This window comes from Scatophagus argus, chromosome 21 (genome assembly GCF_020382885.2).
Source record: "Scatophagus argus isolate fScaArg1 chromosome 21, fScaArg1.pri, whole genome shotgun sequence".
Classification (NCBI taxonomy): domain Eukaryota; kingdom Metazoa; phylum Chordata; class Actinopteri; family Scatophagidae; genus Scatophagus; species Scatophagus argus.
Window position 1 is genome coordinate 13,899,812 of NC_058513.1, and position 25,686 is coordinate 13,925,497.

Here is a 25,686-nt window from a genome sequence, read left to right on the forward strand (position 1 = left end):
ATCTACTATCAGCAGAGACTTTTCCCTCAAAATCCTGAATATGTTTGAATGGGACATAACTAGCCAACACGGTAAAAAAAAAAAAAAAAAAAAAAAAAAAAACAAAGGCAGAAAAATGGGTGCATAATTAGGTCAAAGCATTACAAAACTGTTGAGTTGCATTTTGATTCATCTCACCTAGCCCTGTTTGAACATGTCACCTGCATGCAAATGATTCCCTTTCTTGTCTACCCGTGAGGGGGAAAAAAAAAATACTTGAATTCATTGATGCCATTGTCTAGTATTAGATACAATCAATCTGGTGAGTGGGTGGAGAAGCAGGATGAGGGGCCCGCGGAGATTAAACAGAAGCCTCACCATGGTTGTTCCAAAAACAAAATAAATCCATTCATCCAATTAGGAGCTGTGGAGTATTCCAAAAAAAAAAGGAAAAAAAAAACGAGTTGGAAGAGAGCTTCTCTACTAATTTACACTCTGCTTCAGTCTGAATTTCCTAATAGACTGGACAAGATTACAGGCCACATCAAAGTCTGCAGGACTTAAAAACAAATAAGCCAGAGTGACTGGGTGGCACAGCATATCCAACGCAAGCTGAAAATATGCAAAACTGGGTACGAGCTGTGCTTGAATAATGAAGTCTTGCAACTTAAACTGCAGTTCATGAGAGGAAACTGTCAGACTTTTTCCACATTCTTGCCACAATTGTCCATTTGCTCGTGTCTTTACACTTTTATGTTGTATTATCTCATAATGCAATATTTTGTCTGCAGATTGAGATTCACCCTTGTGTGCACACGACAGAAGACACAGTCTGACTAGTCCTCCCCTCTGATCCTTCATTCTCCCTTTGGATTAGAATGAGTTCATCTATTCAGCTTTGATTAACACCCAGCGTTTCCCATCATGCCGACGAGCTCCCTCTGTTTGATGAATCTGTCCATGTTTGTTTCGCTGCTCCTCCTGGTGTGTGATTCATGACATCAGCACCCCCCTCAAAATGCAGCTTTATTCCACACAGGGAGGCAGGGCAGGGGCAGATAAGTGGTTTGCAGTGGCCATCCGGTGCCGGTGTGGTGCGTGTAGGAAAGTAAACAAGTGAGCCATGTGTACTGCACCGTGGAGTTCTGGATAAACTTTTAACCCCGCAGGTGAGTTACATCACTGTGTCACACAATAATCGACTCTCCACTCTGTCTTCTCTGAGCCATTTGATTTTATTTCACCCGTGATTGCCGAATCTGCTGCTTTTACCTACCAAGGCGAGTAACGGAAAGTGATTTAAATAAATATTCTTCATACAAGAAAAACTTTATTTTAATGTTTTATCTTCCCAGGTATCTTTTAAGGTAAAAATGACCCCATAAAAGTTCACTATGATGGGTTAAATAGGTACTGTGACAGGTGGCCTGTATCTATGGAAACCAGAAATACATTTCAGAAGAAAAAAAACTGCAAAATGCAAATGCTAAAAAAAAAACAAAAACGGACCAATTTCATGACAGTCACAGATTATATTAATGTGCCAAATGGAAATAGACCATCTAGTCTTACACCTCTGTGGAACTTGTTCATAGTATCCAGGAGAAAACAATGACATTTTTACAGTATATAATCTAGCCACTAGGAAAGCTGACTAGAGGCGGGTAGTGGTGTGTGTGAAGAGGGGTTGTGGGTGCACAATAAGCCCTCTGATGTCATGCTGCTGGTAATTTGTTCTGAAACAAGAGGGGAAATATTGCTGTGCTGTCACTGCAGTGTCAAGCCTCACACTGCAGGACAGATTTTGCTGACACGTCGTATCCTCTGGAAAAGTCACAAGTCAGTGCTATTCCCAACGGGGCTCAGACACGGCTGAGGAAAGGGGGAGAGCACCCTTACCATACATTCGAGCAACAGTCACTAACTTTAACTCTCCGACACGACCCTGCATGAGCTGCCGTCGGAATACCATAAGACAATAAAGCAATTAGAAAAAGCTGTGCTGCTGCTCTTCAATGAGCAACCTGCCGGCTCCCCCTGTAAAGGAGCCAAACAGAGCCACCATCCAGAAATCAATGAAGCGCTCCTCATAAAGGGATTGTCAAATTCAAGTCTGTGCAATTTGTTTTGTGATAACTCTGCAGGCTCATGCATGGAATCAATATGAGGGCTTGTGGCAAAAACGGGTTGGGGTGGGGGGTTTGAATGTGTATTGATTCATACTCAGAAGCATTAAAAGTACAGAATTCAGAAGTGTTAACCTTTGATTGTAGGTGTGTTTAGATCATAAAAAAAGTCTATTTCATGCTAAGGTGGAGGCTAATTTATTCCCCACAGGAAAAAAGAAAGAAATGGCAGTAAGTCGAGAGTTATAATACTGCTATCCACTCATTTGCCCTGCAGCTTGACCTTCTCAGACAATCACCCCACTGCTTTTTAAAACGCATAAATCACAGGACAGACTTGGACAGTTGGCCAGTATGTGTGATTACAAGCATGACCTGCACACCTGGCCGGCTTGCAAAATCTGAAAAGAACCACCAACAACAACTTTCCAGGCAGGAGGTCATTGTCTAAATGTCCTGCTGAACCCACTTTGCCTTCACCAGTTTGATTTTAATAACGACCCCTTGCTTTCATCTGCTAAAATGTCAGGTCATAAATGCACTCGCAAATTAGAGTGAATAAGCTGTAGGACATCGCAAGGTTAATTTTGCACTATCAATCTTCCATGCTTTACGTAACATCTCGGGTGCATTATGGCAAAGCTGCCTTGTGTGCTTCCTCTCAATAGCTTGAGATTGTTGGTCACATTTTTGTTCTTTCGTAGTTGAGTTAATTCATGGACTCAAGTAAACATTTTCCCTGCTTATACATGGAAATGTCATTTGTGAAGGATATAAGTCAATTAACCCAAAGGGTGGTGTTTTTTGCCACCTCTCCCCCTCGTCACTTCATTAAAGAAAAAAAAAACTGCCATGAAAAATAGCAGTCAGTCCTCCCTTTCGTGGAAAATCATTACACAGTCTGAGAGAGAATAGAATATTCTGTGCCCAGGCTTGCCTCCTGTTATTGCACCATTAATAACTTTTGCTGCTGCCAACGAGACAACACCAAGCTTGGTTGGAGAGGAGCCGGCTAATGCAGTCAGTAAATTAAAACCACCGGTGTTCGTTTTCCTAAGACAGACCGATCCCTGTTGTCAAAGGTTTTCTCTCGTCCTCCCACCCAGTACATCTATTTGTGTTGTACTTTTTGAAACAATCGCTGCCTTTCTCATTTCCCAATGAGCAAACAAACCCTTAAAAAGGCAGCACTCACCAAACTACTGTATTTCACGCTGCTGACTTTAACTTGACTGCAGGAATTAAGTTTTTTTTTTAACTAAGTTGAAATTATAAAGCTGAAAAAAATTGGTTTGTCTCACATAGAGTGCTTCTTTTTGAAAATTAATTAACATCATGCAAACAATCTTGTGCACATTTATATGTCAGGAATAACAATGAGATGGGAGACAAAAGCCTGAGAACAGTTAATCTTGCCAATCATCTCCACATACTCATTAATGTGTCATTAATGCTGTTTCTGGGCTTGATCAAAGAACCTTTTTAAAAAGTTTTAACTTTGTAATTAAAAGCAAATGCCACACAAGGCTGACATCCCATTAGCTCAGTATGTTCATACGTGCAGTTTAATTATGTGGAATCTGCAGCTTCATTGTGAAGTATGGTTGTTATATATTATACTGTCTCAAGGTCTTTTAAATGAAATAAGGCAGGCCTATAGAAAATATAAGCAGAATGAAAATGCCTTATATAACCCTCATGAAAATTATTCAAGATTCAAGATTCGAGAAGCACACGGATTCAAGAGCAGAAAGGTTAAGTAAAGAAATGCACATATGAATTATGTATAGTACATTACATTTTTTTCCTGTAGTTACATGCTTCTCCTGTGTGTTAGTGCATCGGAAATTAAAGCATAAGAAACATCCGGAGTATAACTGATATTTTTTTTTTTTTTTTTGTAGGGAGACCACAACTCCTAATCTGTGAAATTGGATGGATTTAAGTTGCCTACCAAATGGGATTAAATTGTATTGGCTTCAGTTTGCTGAGAGGGGTGGCATGTGTGAAAGGAAGGGATACGGATGTTACAGTATTAAAGAGGCGCCCATATATTTCACCCAGGAAACAAAGTGGTGAGCATCCAGTGGGAGTCAATGGGCTCAGGGAGGCTGAAGTGCCAGCTCAAGAGAAGGCTTAACAAAGGCTGTGTGGGAGGGCGTCTGTACAGTGTGTGCTCGAGAAGTGGAGCATTGTCTCAAGTTTTCCCCCAACCGCCAACCCACACGTGTAGTCACAAACCTACCACCACAGATACACCTAATCACCATGAAATGGCCTGCCTCCTCCGCGTGTTGGTAAACTGTAATTTTGCACACACAGACAGTAAGATAATATGAACTCAACCCCGCTGAGTGCAAAAGAGCTTGAACCAAAGCACTTAAAAACACACTTAAAGAGCACAAGCGTTAATGTATAGATTTCTCTTGCCATTTGGATTGCGGTACCTTCTATATAAGCAGTCAAAATAATGCAGGACGTGGAAGCTCCATATCTTGTAAGATCTTGTGAGTAATTTCCCTGTGATTGTTTGCTGATGTTTGAGGGAAAACTTTATGCATCAAAATCATTATACTGATCATGTGTTGTACTAACCAGCCTGTGAAGACAGTTGTATAATGTCATCTGTGGCCCTGGAGGAGAAAATAACAAAAGTGGTTTCAGGGGTTGTCAGGGTTATGATGGCTTTGGCTGCCTCTGAGATTTTTGTCCATACCCCCACACAAGAATTCTTGCAAGGTGCTAAAGTTACATTTGAGAAATTCAACAGCAGTTGTACCTTTGTTGTACCTTTTATTTACCTCTGAGTAGTGTCTGCAGGTATTCCCCTCAGGTTGCATACCACGTCAACAACCTTCACTTATAAGGCTGGTGTTCATATAGTGCTTATTCTGGCAGAAAAGTGCTGGCAGGGCGCTGGGGAGAAAAAAGCTGCAAGTGAGTTTTGATTGACATTGGCTTTTAACATGCACGTTAACAGGGGGTCGACTAGACAGTGAAGAACAAGTTGACAGTCCTTAGGGTGACAAAAGCACAACGCTGACCAACAACTTTCAGTGTCCAGCTGACCCGCTTTGGGCTTTTCAGTCTCAGATTGTTTCTGTTTGATAAAGCTCAGGCTAGACAGAAACATTTTCTCGTTTACCAGGATGATGGGTGACAGGTCATGATGTTTGCCTGAAAAAGGGTGGCAGTGACGACCCCCTCTCTGAAAAGTTCTGATATTTTCAACTCGAGATGCTTGATGCTGCTGCACAACAAAAGTGGAGTGCCCCGAAAAAGAGTCTGGGTGCAGCCCTGAGTTTTGTCACCTGAGTGGCAAGCACTCACTGCAGCTCTTTAAACCTATTGCTTTGAGTGCATGACAATAACTGAATGTGAGTCGAGTGTATCAACATTTTTATCACCTCAGATCTTCTCTTATCTGGATTATGCTGACAGGAGAGTAAGAGAACAGTGTTCGGAGATACTTTGAAATTATAAACGTGAACAGGGCAACACTGTCCTCCTAGTGAGGCAAGAATATCACAAAACGCGAGCAAATAAAACCAAAACTATTTGTAAGACTAGATACCACTGGGAGTAGCTTCATTAGATTCATTATTTTGGGTCAACTATCCCTTTAATTAATCCTCAACGCAGAACTCACATGCCTGAAAAATACAAAAAGTACCTTAACCAAAAGGCACCTTATTTGATGTGCTACTCTTTAAGCCCATTCATTTCTAAACACAGAAATGATCCAGTCATTCATTGTGGGAGTAAGCAACATCTAATCTGAGCATCATAATTTGTAACACTCCATGCTTATTAGGTGGTATCTCAGGCATTATAGGCTGAAGTAATTAACTCAAGCCACCCAAGGGTAAAGGTGTTCATGGTACATATGAGGGCTAAGCCAGTCAAACTGGGGCTAATAATGAAATCAGATACAGTCCCTGTGGTGGGTCACATGCTGCTCAGCCCGGTCATGGTTTTGCATGAAATGCCCTGCTGTCAATTAAAAAGCTGCATCAAATAGTGAAATAAGCCAGCAGTAATTATTCCTTGCTCTTTAAGGACACATGCTGCACAGGATCAGGAAAAAAAAGATCATTTTGTGCAGTTAATTCTGCAAGCTGAAAAGTGAAAACATTACAAATCATATTTTCCTCAGTGTCATTTTAAGATGATTATTCTCACAATTAGCTAATAGTATTAGGGAGATTCATATCTCAACAAATGGACTTTGTCTGTTCTCCTCATGTGTTGTGTCAAAAAGAACACCAGCATGGGCATTGACTCCCAAAAATAATGAGTTTCTCTCCTGACTTGATAATTGAAGATATAATGAGGGAGAAAGAAAAGACAGTTGAAATGAATAGAGAGAAAGCAAGTGTGTGTGTGTGTGAGAGAGAGAGAGAGAGAGAGAAAGAGAGAGAGCAAGAGAGATAGAACGCCCCATATTTTTTGTCATAGCCCTGGGGGCTGAGTACATACACCCCCAGCATTGCAACCTACTTTTTACACCCTTCCCTGGAAAAAAAAGGCCCAAAGTGTCCTGAGCCCAGATCCAATCTGTTTCTTGTGACACCATTGTCATTTGTGCCAGCCCTGAGAACAGCTCTGCCACTTCTGTAAATGTGCTGTGCAGCGCTGTTTGCCTTCATGTTCTTATGTTGACTGTGAGCACATAAATTACTGCTAAGTAAACATGTAGAGATGCGGTGAAAAAGATAAACAAATCATGAAACAAGGGCCAGCGCAGTCATACAGTAGACGCATTTGAAATGTCCTTATCTTTGAGCAGCGTTAGAAATGATTATTTTATGCCTCTATGTGTATTCTTTAATAATACACTTGCTGATGCTGAATGGCTTTTTGTTTAATATGAATGTTTTATCAGCTCAATTCATATGAGGGACATATGAAAGTAAAAAAATTTTTCTTCTTTAATTTTATTCTCCTTTCGTGGGGCTGAACCTCCTCACACTTATCGCTCCCGTATCTGCATTGTAAATTAAATCGAACAAGGGCACAGCATTAGGATGCAAATTAAAGACCGTAAAAAAGCATTCAAATAATGATAGGGAGTAGAAACCAAGGGGCTGTTTAGAAAAGTATTGAAGTTTTGCTTGGCTGCCTTTATGAGGCCCTCATAACCATATTCCAGGACTTCTGTCAACATGTTGATAAAATGTATTAGTCTCATTTACAAATGTTGTCTTCGGAGAGAAGGTGTTGTTTCCAAGCAAATATTGACTCATTTGAAATAACTGTGCCACAAATTGCTAAATTTAATCCACCAGTAGTTCCTGCAGGAAATGCTTTTATGCCATTTTTTTCCACAAGGTGACACTTTCACTGGTAGATTTTCCCTCATTTCAGACACAATATAAAAACATATATATCATCTTTCATTATTGCTGATATTACTCATTTCTCTAAATGGCGGCGTGTCTGCCTTCTACTCCATTTGATTTCCTCTGGCGTTAACAAAGTGTTTTTCACTTGCAGATGCGCAGATGGATATCAAACTGCGACAAAAGATATATCAATTTTATGGATTGTTTGCAGGTGTCATCTTGGCGTCTTTTTTATTGTGTTTGCACGGTTGAAAGCCATTGCATATCACTTTAAGTTTTGCACAAATATTGAGATAGTACAACTTTAAATATTAGCTTTTGCAGAGCAGGGATCATGGGTTTGATGATGTAATGTTGAGTTAAAAATCCTCCTGCAAATATGAACCAGGAGCTCATTAGAAACAATAAAGCACTGTCGATGAGCAGCTTCAGAAAGTTACTGGCAGAACGGATTCCCTTCGCAACCTTATTATTTATTTATATCTAAATCACTTTTTATGACAGGAAAAAGGACACATTGCATCATGAGAGATCCAACAGTAATCCAATTCAAATGAGGTTCAGTAGCGTACAGCTTTTTCTGCAGGTTGTGAGTTATTGTTTTCAAAAACTCATTCCATGCTCATCTCTCTGTATACATGGAGCACCTTTTGTTTACCGCAGCTATCATGTCTCTGTCAATCACGTGAGAACCATGTTACTCTCAGAAAACACAATGAGCTCCAAAGGCAGAGCGAGCGAGTCAGAGAGAGGAAGACTGAACATTTCTCTTCTTTTATCTGTTCTCTGTCTCCGTCCATACCTCTCAGCATCACGGTAATTGCTGCCAGCAGGTAACACATTCAATTAAACACCTTATTCTTGGATACAAGCAAAACACGTTCATTTCTTGATAGTTGTGCGGATAGAATTTGATGCATCTGAATATACCGAAACTGCTGTAAGAGCGTTCAAACAGAATTCAATCCAAGATTTCTTCCATAGGAGCCGTGCACTGCTTTAACATTCAAGAGAAGCAATTAATAGCTGGCACAGGGTTAACTCACACCCAGCTGAGCAAAATCGATGAGCGGCATCCTGCTTGAACTAATCACAGTACTGAGGGTGAAGCCAGCCAGCAGACATGAAAAGTACAGGAGGCAATGACAGGGCTAATGGTTTGGAAAATGCTGCTGATGAATGAGGAGAAAAGGTTGTGACTCTGTCTTTACCCTCTCTTATTTACCTTGCCTCTGGGCACCATGGTAACTTGAGAGTGATACTGAAACTTTCTTTTGGTTAGCGTGGCTGAAACGATGTTTGGGTGGACTGATTGGTTCTACATGCCCCTATGGATGTCAGATACTTTTTATTCATATTCATCACCACCAATGAGGCTTACTAGCATGCACCAGGTAATGCTCAAGCAAACCGGCAGTTGCCTCTGCCAGACATTAAGCCCAATGTCATTTAGACAAAATGGTTCCATACCATTTTCTTTAATCTCCTCTTTGTAAATTACTACTTACAGCCTGTGAATTACTTTTTTTTTTTCACTCACCCCACAGAGGAGCGTGAGCCATCATTTTGGGAACAACGAGCAAGCTAATGAAACCTCTCAGCATTAACAAATAGGACTCACTGAAGAATGTTCTATTTGCAGGTCATTGTCTGATCCATAAAAGACAGGAGGGGGAAAAAAAAAAGATGAAGGCTCGGGAAAGAAAAAAGTCGTTTCCTATTGAAGACAGCACTCTTGGCAAAAGAGTAAACAATGCAGCTCGGCATACAGCTTGGAGACTTCGCGGAGCCATCGCCATGGCAACCCCATTTTCTAGTCATATCTTTAATGAAAAGGTAATGAGAGAAACATAACAGTCCCAACTTCATTACCCGAGTAAGATTCAGCAATAAAAACTAAATCAGAGTGTCTGTCATTCGAAGCAGCAGCAGCAGCAGCAGCAGCAGCAGCAGCAGCAGCAGCAGGACTGCTGTGCACAAAAACAGATCTCAGTGTCACTGACCACGGTGGGACGAGGGGCTGGTCATTTTTTTTTCACTGGATTTTACCTTATAGTCCAAAATCTTAACTTTTAAAAATGTAATATAGTGCATTTTACTTACAGTAAGGCTACATAACACACAGAGCTAAAAAGGTTAATAATAAATGACACCAGAGGTGAAAGGAGGGAGTTATATTTCAGTCAGGACTACACTTATTTCAGGGGGGAAACACAGCATAGAGAAATACAGTTTCTAACAGCAAGTTCCCAGATATGTTGCAGATTCAGATTTCCATTAGGAGCTAAAACCAGCTTATAAAATATGATGGCCTGTTATTGATTAGACTAGCAAGTAGTGAAAGCTCAACCTTAACCAGGAACTATTTTAAAATACTGAAAACATGGTAACATAGCCGTAAAAACGATAAGAAAGTATATTTTACACAACAATATAACACTCGTTCTGTATTATTAGTGCTTTTGATTTTGATGTTTTTAAGGCATTGATCAATTTTCTTGGGACACAGGAGGCAGTAAGTAGCTTTAAACCAAACACTGAAGTACTATGTAAAACATTACACTGAAGTATATAGCACTTTAAATTTGTTAGTCCAGATCACATTTATTCCTCCAGGAACATACTGTTGAACATTTACCAGATGCATGGCTTCTATGCAATAGCTAAATGTGTGCATTTTCTCAGGGCACTCTGTGTTAGCCCCTTTACATACATATTTGACAAAGAGGATGTGTGAGCAGAGGGGGGGGGGGGGTGAGAATTTCAAATGATCAAATTCTCCTGGATAGTCTTTGCATTTTTTAACACAAGGAAGAGAATCCTACATTCATCTTGTTTGTTTAATTGGATATGACCTGTGGAAGGGGTCGCCCTCCAGAAAATGAGATGTGGCCCCCTTTATCCAGCCCTCTAAGGTAAATATGAGTCTCGCTGCAGCAGTTTAGCTTGTCGTCCTCGCCTCATTATCACAGTAACCTTCTGATCTGGCCAGTGTCTTAGCTGTAATGATGCATGATACTCTGAAAGTAATTTTAATCTAGAGCGGGGAGATCCAGCTGCCAGGTATCAAAGTAGTCTTTGGCTGCCTTCAGCAGTGCACTCGAGCCACACAAAGTCCTCCACTAGCCAGCCTTTCTCACCTCCTCCCCCCACAGCCCTCAGACATTTTCCATGCATAATTAGGTGGAGTCCATAGAGAATAGCAGAGATGTTTTTTTAAAATGTATTTTTTTTTTTTTTTTTTTACTAAGATGAGGGTTTTAAGGAAGCGTAGCTTAATGCTGTATTATTGTTTTTATGAGAAGTGGGCCCTACTGGAGCCGGGCACTAAGACAACCCCAGCTGATCTCTGACAAAAGATCACCCAAGATTTGGCATTTTGTCAAACAGTATTGAGATTTATTCTCGCTCCTCTGCAATTTAATGTTAACAATCTCACTTGAAGTACAAGCAAAGATGCCAAAAAGGCCAATGTTGTGATATTAGTGTCAGCTGGATGATAAGTCATGGCCAAAATAAAAAAGAATGGTAAGAATGATGCCCAGGGCTGTGTATCAGATCTGCTATGAATACATTCAAGGATAATTGTGCCTAGTGACTGGACTGCTGTGTTTACAAAAGCACATTAATGCCAAAGCCAAGACAGTCCGGGAAGGAAGAATGTAGAGAGCAGCAGAAGGGTCTGTCTGTATGAATACATTCTTTCCTCATTGTCCTCTCAGACAGAAGGATCATTACTGGCTGGACCCATGCGCTGGCAGCACCAGCCTTCATTATTATGCAGCAGTCAACACAGGTTTAACAAAGAGAAATTTGTCTAACATTTGTTTATCTAAAAAAGCAGAGTCTGGCACTGGTGATGCTGGCAGCAGCAGGCTAAGGTGGTTAGACACTCAAGAAAGTTGGCTGTCGCCAGAAACCCTGCAGCGCCCCCCCCCCCCCATGCCCCCTCCCCCTGCACCGTCCACCTTGTTCGCACCGTCCCCTCTCTACCACCATCACCCTCTTAAGCTCCCCACAGATGCACAGCTTTTTCTACACCACACATCAAAGAGACAGCAGCAGAGTGAGAGACTGAAGTGCAAGGGGCACACAGTTTCATCTTCAGTTGTATTCGCCATTCAAAAGAAGATGCTGTGTTATTCATTTTTACTCGCAGGTGAAGTATTTGGATTTTGAAGGCCAAAATAAAATTCATGTAGACGACATTTGACTGTATTCCAGAGGAAAAGATTCAGATAATGACTTCAGAAAAACGCATTTCCAAAATCAGGCTGAAAAAAAACTGTTTTTATCGATTACTTGAAGAATTGTGTTATTCATTTCTTGTAGATACAAAATCAGTGCCAGGATCTTTTAGTGAAAGACGTCTATGATCAACCCCAAAGGTGGAGTAAAATATCAGACTTTTACTTCCTCCTCTGGGGAGTAGGTGTGGCAGTTATTAACAGTTTTTTTTCTCCTCCCTACAAGCTTTGTTGCAGGAAGAGGGTGGGGCGTTTGGCTTGTCCTTGACCTTCCTGTGAACCAAATACATCAGGAGTCTGTTGCTGAGGAGATTAAAATCATGCAACAATGGGAGGTGGCAGGAACAAAAAAAGGGCCAGGGTTTTCTAAATAAATGCAACACCAATCCGAAGTGGTCTGACAGTTTTGTCTGTACACAATGGTATTTCAGTCTCATGCATGTAAGATGCACAATATGCCTCTCTTCGGCTTCCTATCATGGCAACAAAGAGGGTCAGTGTTGAGTCAAAATTTTTTTTCCCCTCTCTTGGAGGATTTATGGAGACTCGGAAGGAGATAAGATATGTGTGTGCTCTGTTTGTTTGAGGCATCATCACAATCAACCGTGCTCTCCCATCATACCTCCTAGGAGTGCCGCTAGTGTTGCACCCTTGTCTTATTACAGACAGCAGGTGCAGATGGTTAAAGGCAGGTGTTCTGCGAAAAAAAAAAGGAAAAGAAGAAGAAGGAAAAAAAGAACAAGCACCTGGTCCTTCTGTTGTAGCAGTCTGTGGCTGCTCTCACTATGATTAGCTTTGTTTCTCCAACAGAGCGCAGCGAGGAACAAGACCTACAACTTCATTAGGGTGGAGCACAGCACCCCTTCCTTTGCTTTTGTCCTACACTTGACTGCGCTAAGTTAGAGGAGGATGGGGTGTCTGTGAAGATCAGCCTTTTACTGGGGGCAGTGGCTCTGTCACTAGAGAGGCACCTCCCTACAAGAAAAGAGCTGTAATCTGATACATGTTAGATCTACCGAGTCATGATCAGCAAGAACAGAAAAAGCACTCGCCTCATTTCCCAAAGACCCACGTAGACAATGAAAGAAAGGCCCCCAGAGCTGACCTGACAAGCAGCAATAAGATCACCCCTACAAGAGTTTGGCTGGGTTTCAGTGCGGCATAGTGACCCCCCCTCCTAACTTTGTTGTTTGGTGCTTGAGTGTGCAGGTAGTGTGCCTGAGAGCTCTGCTCAGGCAGACCCTATATAACCACATCCCCTGCTAGCAGAGCCCCATTTTCAGGATGCTGTGGTGTATCTTCAAGGACGCACGGAGGAAATGAGTGCTAATAGTGTGTTTGTATTGTCAGAGCTCGTAGGCCCACAGATTTGCTTTATTCATGGCCTCACTTCATCTGCCAGCCAACCATTGAATAATTGAAGGAATTATCAGGCAAGGGGATCCAAAGCCCCTCAGAAATGTGTCATGCCCCTGAGCAAAGCCGGCAGAAAAGGGAAAAAAAAAAAAAAGAAAAAAGAAAAAGGGGCCTCCTAATTCAGAGCTGTGTGTGCACAGCCACACAACCCAGTAATGTTCCTCCTACATACAAAGACACACACACACAAAGTTAAAACACAGAGGTTGATGATGCCACAAATGGCAAGCTTTGACTGGCAGAATATCAATAGCTCATAACAGCGGGAGCCCATGCATGTCAGATAGATTTATGATTCTCTCCAAATGCTGCTCTCCTATTTTCCTCTGCATCAGAATGGATGTTTTTGGAGTAGCTAGATTTCACCATGCAGTTTGGCTAGTGTCCCTCATACAAAGAATGTGACTGACGCAACATTAATCTCCAAACAAAGAGACTGGCACAACTACTCTGCACAATTTCAGGGCTATGAGGTGGCAACGTCAGTCTCGATTTCTCACCGCTCCTTCACGAGCTGTTCCACTTTCTCCGAATTCTCATTTAGATCAAACAAAACACTCCAGAAAGGAGGTGAAACGGTACCGTTTAAATCCGTGACACACATGCACACAGGGGACCTCCTTCTCATTTTCTAAACAGAGAGTCATAGCAAGAACTTTTAAATTTGTCATAATAAGGTGTGACCTACATGGGAAAGAGCCAAACCCAAACTCCAGCTCGCAGCAAGATTTCTGCCTATTGAGTATTCCAGAATGTAATGCATGAACATGAAGGAGGAGAGCAGCTTCCCCTCTGAAGACATAATTCTCTAATTGTTTGATCCACAGCACTTCCTGGAGCATAGGTTAGAATATATGCCACATCCTTCAAGGTGAAAAGCATGCAATATTTACTTAACTGACACCAGCCAGAGGTTGTAACATAATATAATCTCTCTGACACTGACATATGAAAAACATTCCTTAGCTGACATTCATGAATAATGGCAGCTGCTTGGAGAAGCTCAACTCCTGAGATCTATTTTCAAATAGGTCTCAGCTGAGGTTCTGACACACAGCTATCCTGCCGTTCATGTTGACAGGAAAGATGCCTGGAAATGCATCTTTCATGATAATGGAACATGTATGTTTAAGAAAAACACAAATATACACCACAGGAAAGGAGGAAGAAGAGGATGTTTAGATTATGATTCAGCTACACACAGACAGAGAGATGAGGAATACAAATCACGCAAGAGAAATACTTCACATTGCAACACGATTTCGTCAGGTATCACAGGATGTGTTACATGATATATCTATTTTTTTTTTATTCCAGAGCAAACAAATCAAAATTTTGCAAGGCTCTTCCTGAATAGACTCTTGAGGTGAGAGTGGCAGTCATACGCTGTGTCCAGGAGTGTGAAAAGGTAAGGTTATTCTCTGTGTGGGCTTGGGACCTTGTTAAGGATGGCAGGTATGGTGAGATCTACTGCAGGCAGTTCATAGAGAGCTGCCATCCTCACATAACCAAGTAAGGGCAGCATACCAGCCCTCTGCACATCACTGTAATGCATGCTGTTGTTATTTTTGCAGTTTTGGTCATCATTTTTTATTGATTATGATATGGTAAGTGCTGAAACTGGAACATGATGACACGGTCAGGACAAAATCTGTCGAGGCAAGAAACACGGCATTCAGGCGGGTTGTTAAAAAGGTTTATTCCACTTTTTGACTTGGTGCAGGAAAAGAAAAGCACAGGTGTTATTAATAGCATTAAAGGTATTCTACGCAGAATTTGTTTGTGAATGCACCTTTTCAAAGTGCAATAAGTGAGAAAATCAGCTGAATATTAAGCTTCATTCCCAGGGCTTCGGTATTTGACAGCCTGGCAATGAGACTAAATAATCAGCTATCCTCCCCTCACAAAAACCTGATTTCAGTGCTCTTATTGCAATACTAGAACAATTCAACCAGAGTTGTAACAGATCAAAACTATCCTTTAAGTCTAGATGGTTGGTGCCAGCGATGTTTTTGTTAGGAGACATGTTAGACATGTTTGAAGAGAAAAAAAAAAATCTTTGTGTGTTGCTATTACAAAAATGTAATCTGACCATGTTTCAAAAGCAATCTGGCCCACCCTGTTCGTAGACATTCTCAGTTTTTATTCATGTGCTGAGGAGCAAATTCTTCTACAGAATTTTAACATACAAAATCAAAATTTGGTATAACATATAATTTAGGTTGAAACGCACACACACACACACATTCACGCGCACACACACACGCAGAATGGCATGTAACACAAAGCGTGACACCCTTCCCCCCCAGTCAAGTAAGAGAGTGTTCATACCCGACCATCATTCCCCCCTGAGTTAAACCCCATCTGTTCCTCTGGTAGAAAAAGAGAGACAGAGGGAGGGTGATGGAGAAAAGGGGTGGGGGTGCTGAGGTGAGGAGAAAATCAGGGTAGTATCTGGAGACAGCCATAGGAGAGATGGAGGAGGAGGATTAGGAGGTTGAGGGGACAGAAAGCAGAGATGATGATGGTGGTGGTGGAGGCAAGGAGGAGGCAAGACAAACCCCCGATGCTCAGCCACTTGATGAATTCCTTGTTGGGTGCTCCTGAATGTACAAGTAGTCTCATAAGCAGGTGTGTTTCTGTGGCTCAGCAGAGAATAAAAGAGCTCATCAGATGTGGACAATTATGCTGACAGGTGGTAACAGCACCACGCAACATTCTGTGTGAGTGCATAAACTTGGGAGTTGAGATGATTGCAAAAACAGAGACACTTGAAAGTAAATTAAAGGACTCTACTGCCGCTGCTGTACAAACTGATCAAAAGGCTCACGGTGACAGCGGTACTCCATGACTTCTTTTGGATTAATTAAAAGACTCAACCCAATTACAAAAACGCATCTCTTGCCTTTTTAGCCATGCAGATTATTTTGGTTTTATTTGCCCAGATTTTGAGATCTCTGAGATTTCTATTTTTTTTTTTTTTTGGTGTTTTGAATGAATTGACCCTTTAAAATGTCAAGTAAACAAAACAGGTATCTAACTTGAAGATAGCTGTGGCATTTGATGATTTTCTCTGGCACCAGTCCAGTGTCCAGGCTCTCATTTTTCCTTCTGACTGACAAAGCCTGCCACGGCACGTACGTTTCCTGTCACCTTCCCAGGCTCAAAATGGAGGTGGCAGCCAGACAGTCACTTCTGTGTGGCCATGCATGGGACAGCCCAACCCCACCCCCACCCCCCACCCCCCCTTGACCCACAGCTGCCACTCAGTCTAACATCACCAGAAAGTCCCTTGTTTTGTCTCTAAAACTCCTCCTTAGCCAAAGGTCAAGGTTCAGTTTGCAGCGGGTGGGAGAAATTCCTCCTCCACATATGGAGGCAAATTAGCGGCCCTACTGTGTTTGTTTAGTGGACTGCTCGTGGTATGACAAACGTATCCTCTTCCACACCCACTCTATTTGTTTATCAGGTATTTAGTCAATACCTAAATGCTGCATTATGCATGAGGCTGCACAAAGCTTAATTACACTTGCATGATTTGGATTCCTCATTCAAATGAGTCCGTGTGATACATGGACTATTCTCAAGAGAAGACATGTAATTACTGTACTATTTCCATTTGGCATAGTGACTCCTGCTTACATGCGTAACCAAGGAGGGATATAAAGTCAAAGATACTTACGGTATTCTATCATCTCAAAAAAAAAAGAAATGCTTTTACTGCAGACTTGTGCTGTTTTAGGTCACACAAAAAGAGTTTCTTCTTCTTCACGGTATAATGAAGGCATGAAAGCTTGGGTTTATGAATTCCAAATCCTATTTACCTCTCCTCAACATTAAAGATCCCTTAGTAAGGAGCACTTCGCTTGAAACTATTTGATGATAAAAGCTTTTGAAATATTGATTTGAATGTGAAATTGAGAGGCGTTCGTGAAGGCATCAGTCAGTGTTTTCCTCTTTTAATCCAAACTTCTTTATCCGAGGGCATGAAGAGAAGGAGGGAGACAGATGAGGGGGAACATCTGCGTGTATGAGTGTGTGGGATTCTTGTGTGTGCACGCATTTGTGCGAATGTGGGTGTATTTTTGTTATTCCTGTGTTCAATGCGTGTCTCTTTCTGAGTGAGGTGAGAGACTGCTTGATTTTTGAAACACTGTAAACAAGCCAGAGCCTTGTTAACGATGCCACTCAGAGTTAATGCGCAAAACTCAAAATCCGCTTTTCAGGAAAGTCTGAATTCCACGCTTATTACTGCAGAATAAATGCTGAGCCGCACTCTACCTCAGTGTGGCAGTGGAATCTTTGGCAGCAGCTACAAATTCCCTTTCAAACATAGTGAAACATAGCTAGTGTATACTCAGGTAAATGCATTTACATAACCTGTCATTTCAGGAAAAAAAAGCCACACACACACACACACACACACATGTCAGCATTTCCACAGTAGGCCTGTGACAGCAGGGGACGCATACAGTATGTGGAAAGAATTCTCCTGTTTCTCATTCCTGTCTCAAAACACTCTGATATATTCACAAACACACTGACATGCAGCACGGTCACCTGGGGCAGAGATGTCTACCAGTAACACCAAGACACCTGAAGAAACTACACATTAACAACTCAGGATAACTGAATTGCATTCATTGCTCCAAAAAACACATTTTTCTCATTTTCCTTTAAAATGACAAAAAAGAACTCAGGTTCACGCAGACTTTTGCTTCCTCTTGCATTTCAAACCAATATCTTCACCAAAATGTCAAATACATTCGTGGGGTTAATAAAAATACAAAAGATGCCTGTAAGCGTGATAAATACACTTAAAAACACCAGTAGGTCAATACAGCAGACCTGAGGACTATTTGAACTCCTTCTATGAGTTGAGGTCGCCCTCTACTGGCTGCTGTTTATGTGGCATGAAAGATGAGTTTACCTGCTTGGGGGCACAATATCATGTTCCCACATTTACATTTTAATACAGCAGTTACACCACAGTAGGCATAGAAACTAATCTATGGCCTGCCAAAGGTGCAGTGTAGTTTGATGAAGATAAAGTGGAAGGGTTGAAATAGTCTGAGAATAGCAAGGACACATACATTTTAATATTGTCTGTAATCCTTATAATATTGTCTTCTTGTGATGATTCTTGACGTCTTTAAAGACCCGCATTAAAAGGTGGGGGTGTGAACTACTAAATAGACTTCAGGCCTACTGATTAGTGTGTTGGGGGAAGATTAAAACTCAACCATATTGTGAACAATCCTGAATTATAACCTGAGTTATCTGATGCTGGCTTTAGACTGCAGAGTAGAGGATCAGTAGGCTGTAGGACTTGGCATAATAATAATGACATTTGTAAAAATGGTACCCCTAAAGAGGACTTCTTTTGCTATTTTCAGATAAGGCATCTTAACAGACAACCACAAAAGTTCTCCTGTTGAGAAATTGTTATTTTAAAAAAAAGGGTAAGACGTCTGTCGGTGTATTCTATAAGACTATGCGTCTTGCATCCGTTGTTGCTTTGCAGGGCACATGGGAAAAGAAGCTATTTGTCACAATCAATGATGAAGAGTGGAAAGACATCTGGAGACACGCTAAATCAATTTCAGTTTATAATCGTGCCAGTGCAGTACAGTCCGAGACCATACACTGGATGCATATATGTCTCTCAGCCACAGACATTACACTCTTATACCCCTTGTGCCTCAAATGCAAGACAGAAACTGATACTTTAACTTATCCTTACTAATACTCATGCTGTTCTTGTTCATTGTCTGTTCTTGTCGTACATTTTTATGCATGGCACCTCATTGTTGCAACTGTCTATGATGTGTAAAAGATCTTCTGTGGATTTCTTTATCTGTATTTTATTTGCTGTAACACTGATAACTAAAAACATATTGCTGAAGTAGGGGAATGGAGACTGAAGAATGCAGGATTTTATCAAATGGAGAAGATGCAACAAAAACATACTCTTGACTTGTGCCAGGTGAAGTGTAGTGTTTTTGGAACTTGATTAATATTAGTTAGGATATTGTAGCCTCTGCTGCTTCAGTTGTGGCCATTTTTTAAAAACATCATCATGTAATGTTAAATTGCTGGAGTACCTCTTTAACTGATAAACTGTCAAACACCAACATATTGCCAACATGTTTTCACACAAGGTTACATGGTTGGGCATTTGCCCAGTGTGTTTTTCCTTTTGTCTCTCACGATTTCTGATATAACGTAAAGTCAAAAGGTTCAAACAAAGTTGGCGCATATATGAGTTTTGCCTCATAATGTAATTCATACTTTGTTAAACCCTTATGGTGAGGAGACACCAGAAAAATTAATACATATTAATTTCCGCTGGTGAGTGACGGGTGAGGGCTTATCAAGGTAAACCATTGTGGCTGCTGATCAATACTTTCATAGTACTGGAATTTGGATGGAAGAATGGAATTTTTCCAGGTGAGGTTACCACTTTACTTGCTCTGTCACTACAAGGGCTGGGACAGACTTTCACAAAGCTGTGTGAATATTATGACATGAGCAATGACTGAAGTACAGTTTGTTTACTGTGTAAATGTTCTCTTTCTATGAACACACTGAAAGTGATATTATCCTTGAGCTCACTATCAATTCAGCCCTAGTGATGTGCAACAACAGGGACATCCTTGAAAAACTGAAGCTGGCAGATGAGACCCTTGAAGATGCGTTTAAATGCAACACATCTGGTTTATCTGCATGCAGCAGTTTGTCGAGCTAATCCCATGGCACACACAGAGACACATTACTGCATGACACTTTTTGAAATGATATTAGGAATGATTTATCCTTATGTTTTTCACACTTTTCTGGGACAAAAATGAGGCAACGGCTCTTGAAGTTATTTTCAAGTCTCGGAACAGTTTGGGAGATTTTTGCTTTATATGAATGTGCTGCAGGAGTTTCATCCCATTCTCCCTTTTCTCTAGTGTTTTCTCAAGTGCCTCCCATGTTGATTTCTGTGCCATGACACAGGTTTTTGTATTACTCCGAGGCTGCTGTGGCTCGGGCTCCGTCGGCATGACTGATCTCATTTATCTTAGTCGCATCCAAAGAGGCCCGCGGTGCAGAGGAAAGGAGCATCAATAGCAGCACTGTTAGTGCAAAAGCACAGATCATTGAGCTGTGCAGCGCTTGCACTTGAATGTGTAATGACAGTTTGCATGTAGATTCCTCTGCATGGGGAACTTTTGGGTGCAGGAGATGTATGGTGCTTCATTACAGGATAAACAAACAAATCACAAGCCTCTACTGCACTGCACCATCCTTTGTACCCGATTCAGTATTAGTCTACCAATAATTCCTGCTGAGATGTCAAAACACACGTGAAAGTATGGCAGCAACAAACATATGGCATATTAGATTCAAACTCCCTCCTGAATTATAGAATGTTTATCAGTTCTCTTAAAGATATACTTTTAAATATCATACATTTAAATCCCCAAATATTTCAGCTGACTGGAACCAAGAAGCCAGAAATGACTTGAATCCTAGACATGCCATGAAAATGACAAGAAATAATGAAATGGATGTAATCTGAACAACATGAGCATCACAGGTGAACAAGGGTGTTCATTTCCTTTCTTTACAGGGAGAAAAGCTCATTCTGCAAATGCCTGAGCAGACTCATCATCTCATGACATTCCTCCCTGTAGCCCCACCTGCCATGACATTTTGTTTCTTGGCTTGTAATTGATTTTTACTTCAGTTTATTAATATAGCCTATGGAGTGCCTGAAGCACAATGCTAGTTATCTGAGGCCCACCAGGAGCTTAATCTCCTTAGATGAGCTGAATTAATAAGAGTGTTCAAGTAACATATTGATTAGAGGATCAGTGCCTGTTTCTTCTCACCGTGCTGAAATGATTACCATAAAATGGGACAGCATTAAGAAATAAGATGAGCCCGTTTTTCAATCATTTCGCTTCAATCTAAATTTCAACAGGCTCCTGTTGATTGATCAGGTGTAAACAAATCTTTAACCGTATCTTTCACAATAAAAGAGATTCTGCAGAAGCAGATTGCTAGATAGACGTTTTCCACCACCTTCAGGTTTGTATTGATAAAGCTTAGATTGTTTTCTTCCAAATCAGCTCCAGAGCTTGTTGAACTGCAGATGCAGATGATGTTTTGTAAAGGACACTATCATGGTTTTCAGGTCACATGTTCATATTCCTCCCTGCCTGTGGGCAACTATGGATTTGAGTTCCTGCAGGCAATTTAGATAGGTAATGATAGGTTCATACATTCAGTGCACATGTGCTATGAGGCCAACAGGAGGCCATGTGATCAAATGTACCATCATCATCTTCACCATCATCATCAGGGAAATGAGAAGATCTGGTAATAATTTTGCATCCCAGCAACAACTTGCGTAATTTCTCTACAGTGCACATAAGTACTTCAAGGTTTTAAAAAAGCAGCTCAGGAACATCATACTCACATCTGTATGTAAAGTGAGGTGGAAAGAATAAGTAAACATTTTATAAATTAATGTCTTCTCACAAAAGCTCTGAATATCTTAATGATAAGACGTCTTTCAGGACTGTTTTCACGCCAGAATACACGTCATCTACGACAGACATAGCAGCCAATATGTTATTGACACACCTAATTGAAAATAAGTTCACTGAAACATCCAGCTATATTGTAGATAAACGTTAAAAAGTAGATGTCTGCAAACATAACACAACATGCAAACACACAACAACAGGTGAATCAGTAGACCATATCAGTACACATAAGCAGGGCTTAATGGATCTCTGTTGTCTTTTGTCTGATCTCAGCGGGTTAGTTTGAGTGCAGTGGGATGAACATTGCAGAGGTCGAACCACTGCTGGTCCACCTCCCTGTGCGGCAGAAGGGCATTTTGCGGCAGAAAGGGTCGGCGCCGGCGATCGTGGCTGCCTACCACTTGCCAGAAGCGTGTGCCCTTGAGTAGAAAGATGGCATTGTGGGTGAAGGAGAAGTAGGCAGCATCAATGTTGCCATCTGGATGGTCTCCGTTCTGCACTGCGGGGAAAACATCTCTGATGGCTTTGGGGAAGCCTCTTGCCAAGCTGTTGGCTTCTACGTCGAAAGCATACACCTGTTTGAACAAATAATTGTTTCGCCTCATCAGTCAATGCAATTACAACTCACAGAGGAAGTGTAGCAAGTTGTTTGCATGAACATTTTCCTTGTACTGCTGAGAAACAAGGAATTACCTTTGGGAACTGAATTACCAAAACTCAGAGAGTAAACCTGTGACACTGTGGTGTGTCCTGTGCACCTCCCCGTTTGTTATGTGCCAGAGAGAAGATGAGGAAAAAATTCTTACAAGGGCGTTTTTGAAGAAGTAGATGTGGGAGTCCCTCCTGTCGTAAAAGGCTGTGTCAATGGGACTGAACACCCCTGGGAAACCCTCCGAGATTAACCTTGGGTACCGGTGACCTTCAGGGTCCTGTCTGAACACCTGGTCATTCTCACTGTCGTACCTCCAGAACTGAGTGCCTGCACACAAAAACAACATTTACAAAATAAATCTTTAGAGATATTTTTTAAAATGTATTACGCTGCTGGAAGACTACAGTGCATGCAGTATTTAGAAATGTCTAGAAATGTCTTTTTTAAGGCCCACCTTTAAAGAAGTAAACGGCATCTCTTTTTCTGGACCACACATGCACATATGCATCCACTCCGTCCATGGGAAGTCCACGCCAGCCAATCTGCAGTGCAACTGGATCACCATAGCGTGTGCGGTTATTTCTGTTCTCATACAGCCAATACCATCCGTCTCTCATGAAATAGGTGTTAAAGCGGATGACCACGTCCCCATAGGGCGTCTTCTCCTTTCTGATCCAATCAAATACGGTGTTGAATCGACCTTTACAGCCCCCTGGGTTCAGACACAAGCGCAATATAAAAAATAAATTCCTTTTATGTCAGGCTATTACAGTAAGAGTGTAAAGAAACATGACTCTAGTTCTCCTTGGGTCTCTATATTTTCTCTCCACTAGATGGTGCTGTTACCATAGAGGTGCTGTATGGCTTTCCTGTCCATCCAGTCCATCTCAAAGCCTGACTCGTGGGGCAGATAGCTGGGCTGCATTATAGAACCTGGTCTGTAGATGTGGGGCAGACCCAAAACATGGCCGATTTCATGAACTGCCACCTCACGGAAAGAAATGAAAAATGTTAGAATGAATGAGCTGTAACTGAACCACGATTATTGCTTGCTGTAGTGTGCTTACTTTGAGAAGGCTGATGCCACTGCCGGCATTTGGACCAGTAAAATGTTCGTCATCATCAAAGTGTATATCCCCCAGAAACCAGGCGTGGGCAAATTCTTGACCCGTGCCATCAAACCTCTGATTGCAACCCAGATGCCTCCCTGTGTGGAATATGGAATATGGAATTTAAAAAGCTGTACTGATTTCTCTGAGAATTTGTTTAAAACATTATGTAAACCCACTGCAATATGCTACATATAGTGTAAATTGTATAGTGAAGAAAATATAACATACAAAGTGCACGAGACCAAAATATTTCTGCCCTGTGGAGCACTGATGATGCTGGCTCTTAACATTAAAGCTACTGTTGTAGTCTATATTGAATTAAATAACTTATTTTGATTTCTAAAATGAGAATTGTATATTTTTTCCGCAAATATTGAGATTCTTTTCTTAAGTAGAAGTACTATCACACCAATATAAAATACTCCATTTCTACATTAATGTCACTCCTGCATTAAAAATGTTAACTTAAGTAAAAGTATTGTTGATTTAAAAATCTAATTATCAACATTGTCATCAAATAATTTTCTGTCACTGAATTAACTGATTAAGTGACTAATCATTTCATCTGTACTTACATATACTGTTGGGTAATTTTAGTTCTACCAAGACATTATGTTAAGCAAAAGTCTTAACTGGTAAGTAAAGCTGTGAGATAAATGCAGTGAAGTAAAAAGCACAATGAATCATGCTGCGAGGAATGTCATATGTATTCTGCTTGACCTACCTGTGCCAAAGCCCAGCCTGATATCAACATCCTCCAGCGGGGAACGTGAATCCTCCACAAATTCCAGCGGAGACACCTCACTCCACATCCTGAAGGCCAGTCTGAAGATGTACCTCTGGTCTTCAATAGACAGCTGACTGCTGTAGCCTTCTCCTATCAGCCTCCATTTCAACACCCTCTTGGAAAAGGCCATGAAACCCGTTTCACTCAGATCTCTCTGGTTCCTGTATTTGGTAACCAGAGCGGCCAGGTGACGTTTCCTGCGTCGCGCCGGTTTGCTCTGATGGACGTTCAGACTGACATTTACCGTTTGACTGTCCGTGTTGATGTCATGTGAGTTGTTTAGAGAAGTGTTATTTAAAATGTGATCGAATAAGTTGAAGTCTTCTGTGTAATTCCTGCTGGTGTCATTGAAAATACCCGTGAGAGCACTTTCAGTGTCATTAGAACTGAATTTGTTATCTTCAAAGGACTTAGCAGCATCAAAAGTTGCTGTGTTGTTACTGTCAGCTTCATTTAAAGAGCTGCTCGAACTGTTTTGAGTATCTGCGGCACTACTGTTCTCAGGTGCTGTAGGGGTGTTCAGATCAATCTCCCTGTCAGGAACTCCACACCTTGGTTTGTTCATTGCTGACTTAGTGGCCTCATCCAAAACACCTGTGACAGGCAGACCTGACATCCTCTGAAACTCTTCAAGTGCTGAAAGAAACGCTTGGCTCTCAGTGAAGCTGTTGCGGGTATCCTGATCACCATCCCGAGGAGCGTCCCTTGAATGATGCACTGTGGTTCCCTCCTGGATCATGTCTTGAATGTCATCCAGGAAGTCATCATTAAAAGACGCATCTGAATCTTCAAACTGGATCTCTTCCCAGTTCACTGGCTTAATGAATCCATATCTAGAGAGAAATAACTACAACAACACATGGGTTAATTATCTGGTTGTTACCATCAGTCATAAAATGTCTAATAGAGCCTGTGAGGCATTGGAAAAAAGGTGAGATTTTTACCTCTGCTGTGTGCTTGTCTTTTATAACCTGAGCTTGGTGTGAATTAAGGTTCTGCACATCAGAATGATCCCGTTTATGGAAAAGTTTCTCTGCATCAGCTGAGCTAATGCTCGTCCAAAAAAGAAAAATTATCAGCTGGATCAAAGTCAGCATCGTGGCATCAGCGTACTCATGTATACTAGTGAAATGATGGCAAGTAAGAGACCTGAGTGCCTTTATAGCCAGATCCTGAGTTTCTCCACACCCATCCAAAGGTGCGACAATCTGGAGGTGTCCCACTTTCCCCAGCTTTGTGTGAAAAGTAAACCTGCCTTTACTGTCTCCAACTGCTCCACCTGACTGAATTGTATGGGTGTGTTATGCATGCTTCACTGATTTTAAATGACTGTTGTTGACCTGTAGAAAGAAGTTAAAACCTTCACTTTCATGTGGGCAATAACAGTACAACAGACAGCCATGACCTCTGCCAACACCTGTTTTGAATAGGACACACACATACACACACACTCAAGTGAGTGTTCTACAATGAACAACCACT

General features: G+C 41.3%; 1 protein-coding gene across 1 annotated transcript; it reads right to left on the reverse strand.

The window, feature by feature from the left end:
* Nucleotides 1–20,599: 20,599 nt before the first annotated feature.
* mmp21 (matrix metallopeptidase 21) lies at nt 20,600–25,582 on the reverse strand. The gene is made up of 7 exons (XM_046377279.1): nt 25,149–25,582; nt 24,142–25,051; nt 23,373–23,512; nt 23,152–23,293; nt 22,760–23,017; nt 22,460–22,632; nt 20,600–22,228 (listed from the first exon to the last, which is right to left on the reverse strand). Exons 1-7 carry the CDS (start codon nt 25,299–25,301, stop codon nt 21,923–21,925), a joined length of 2,082 nt encoding a protein of 693 aa, XP_046233235.1. The 5' UTR covers nt 25,302–25,582; the 3' UTR covers nt 20,600–21,922.
* Nucleotides 25,583–25,686: the final 104 nt, after the last annotated feature.

Excerpts from the sequence above, each read along its gene's own strand:
- mmp21 (XM_046377279.1), bottom strand. The coding sequence starts at position 25,301 with ATGCTGACTTTGATCCAGCTGATAATTTTTCTTTTTTGGACGAGCATT. Across the intron at positions 23,294-23,372 it reads GTGGCATCAGCCTTCTCAAA|GTGGCAGTTCATGAAATCGG; the intron begins GTAAGCACACTA and ends TCTTTCCGTGAG. Across the intron at positions 22,229-22,459 it reads ACTTCTTCAAAAACGCCCTT|GTGTATGCTTTCGACGTAGA; the intron begins GTAAGAATTTTT and ends TTGTTCAAACAG.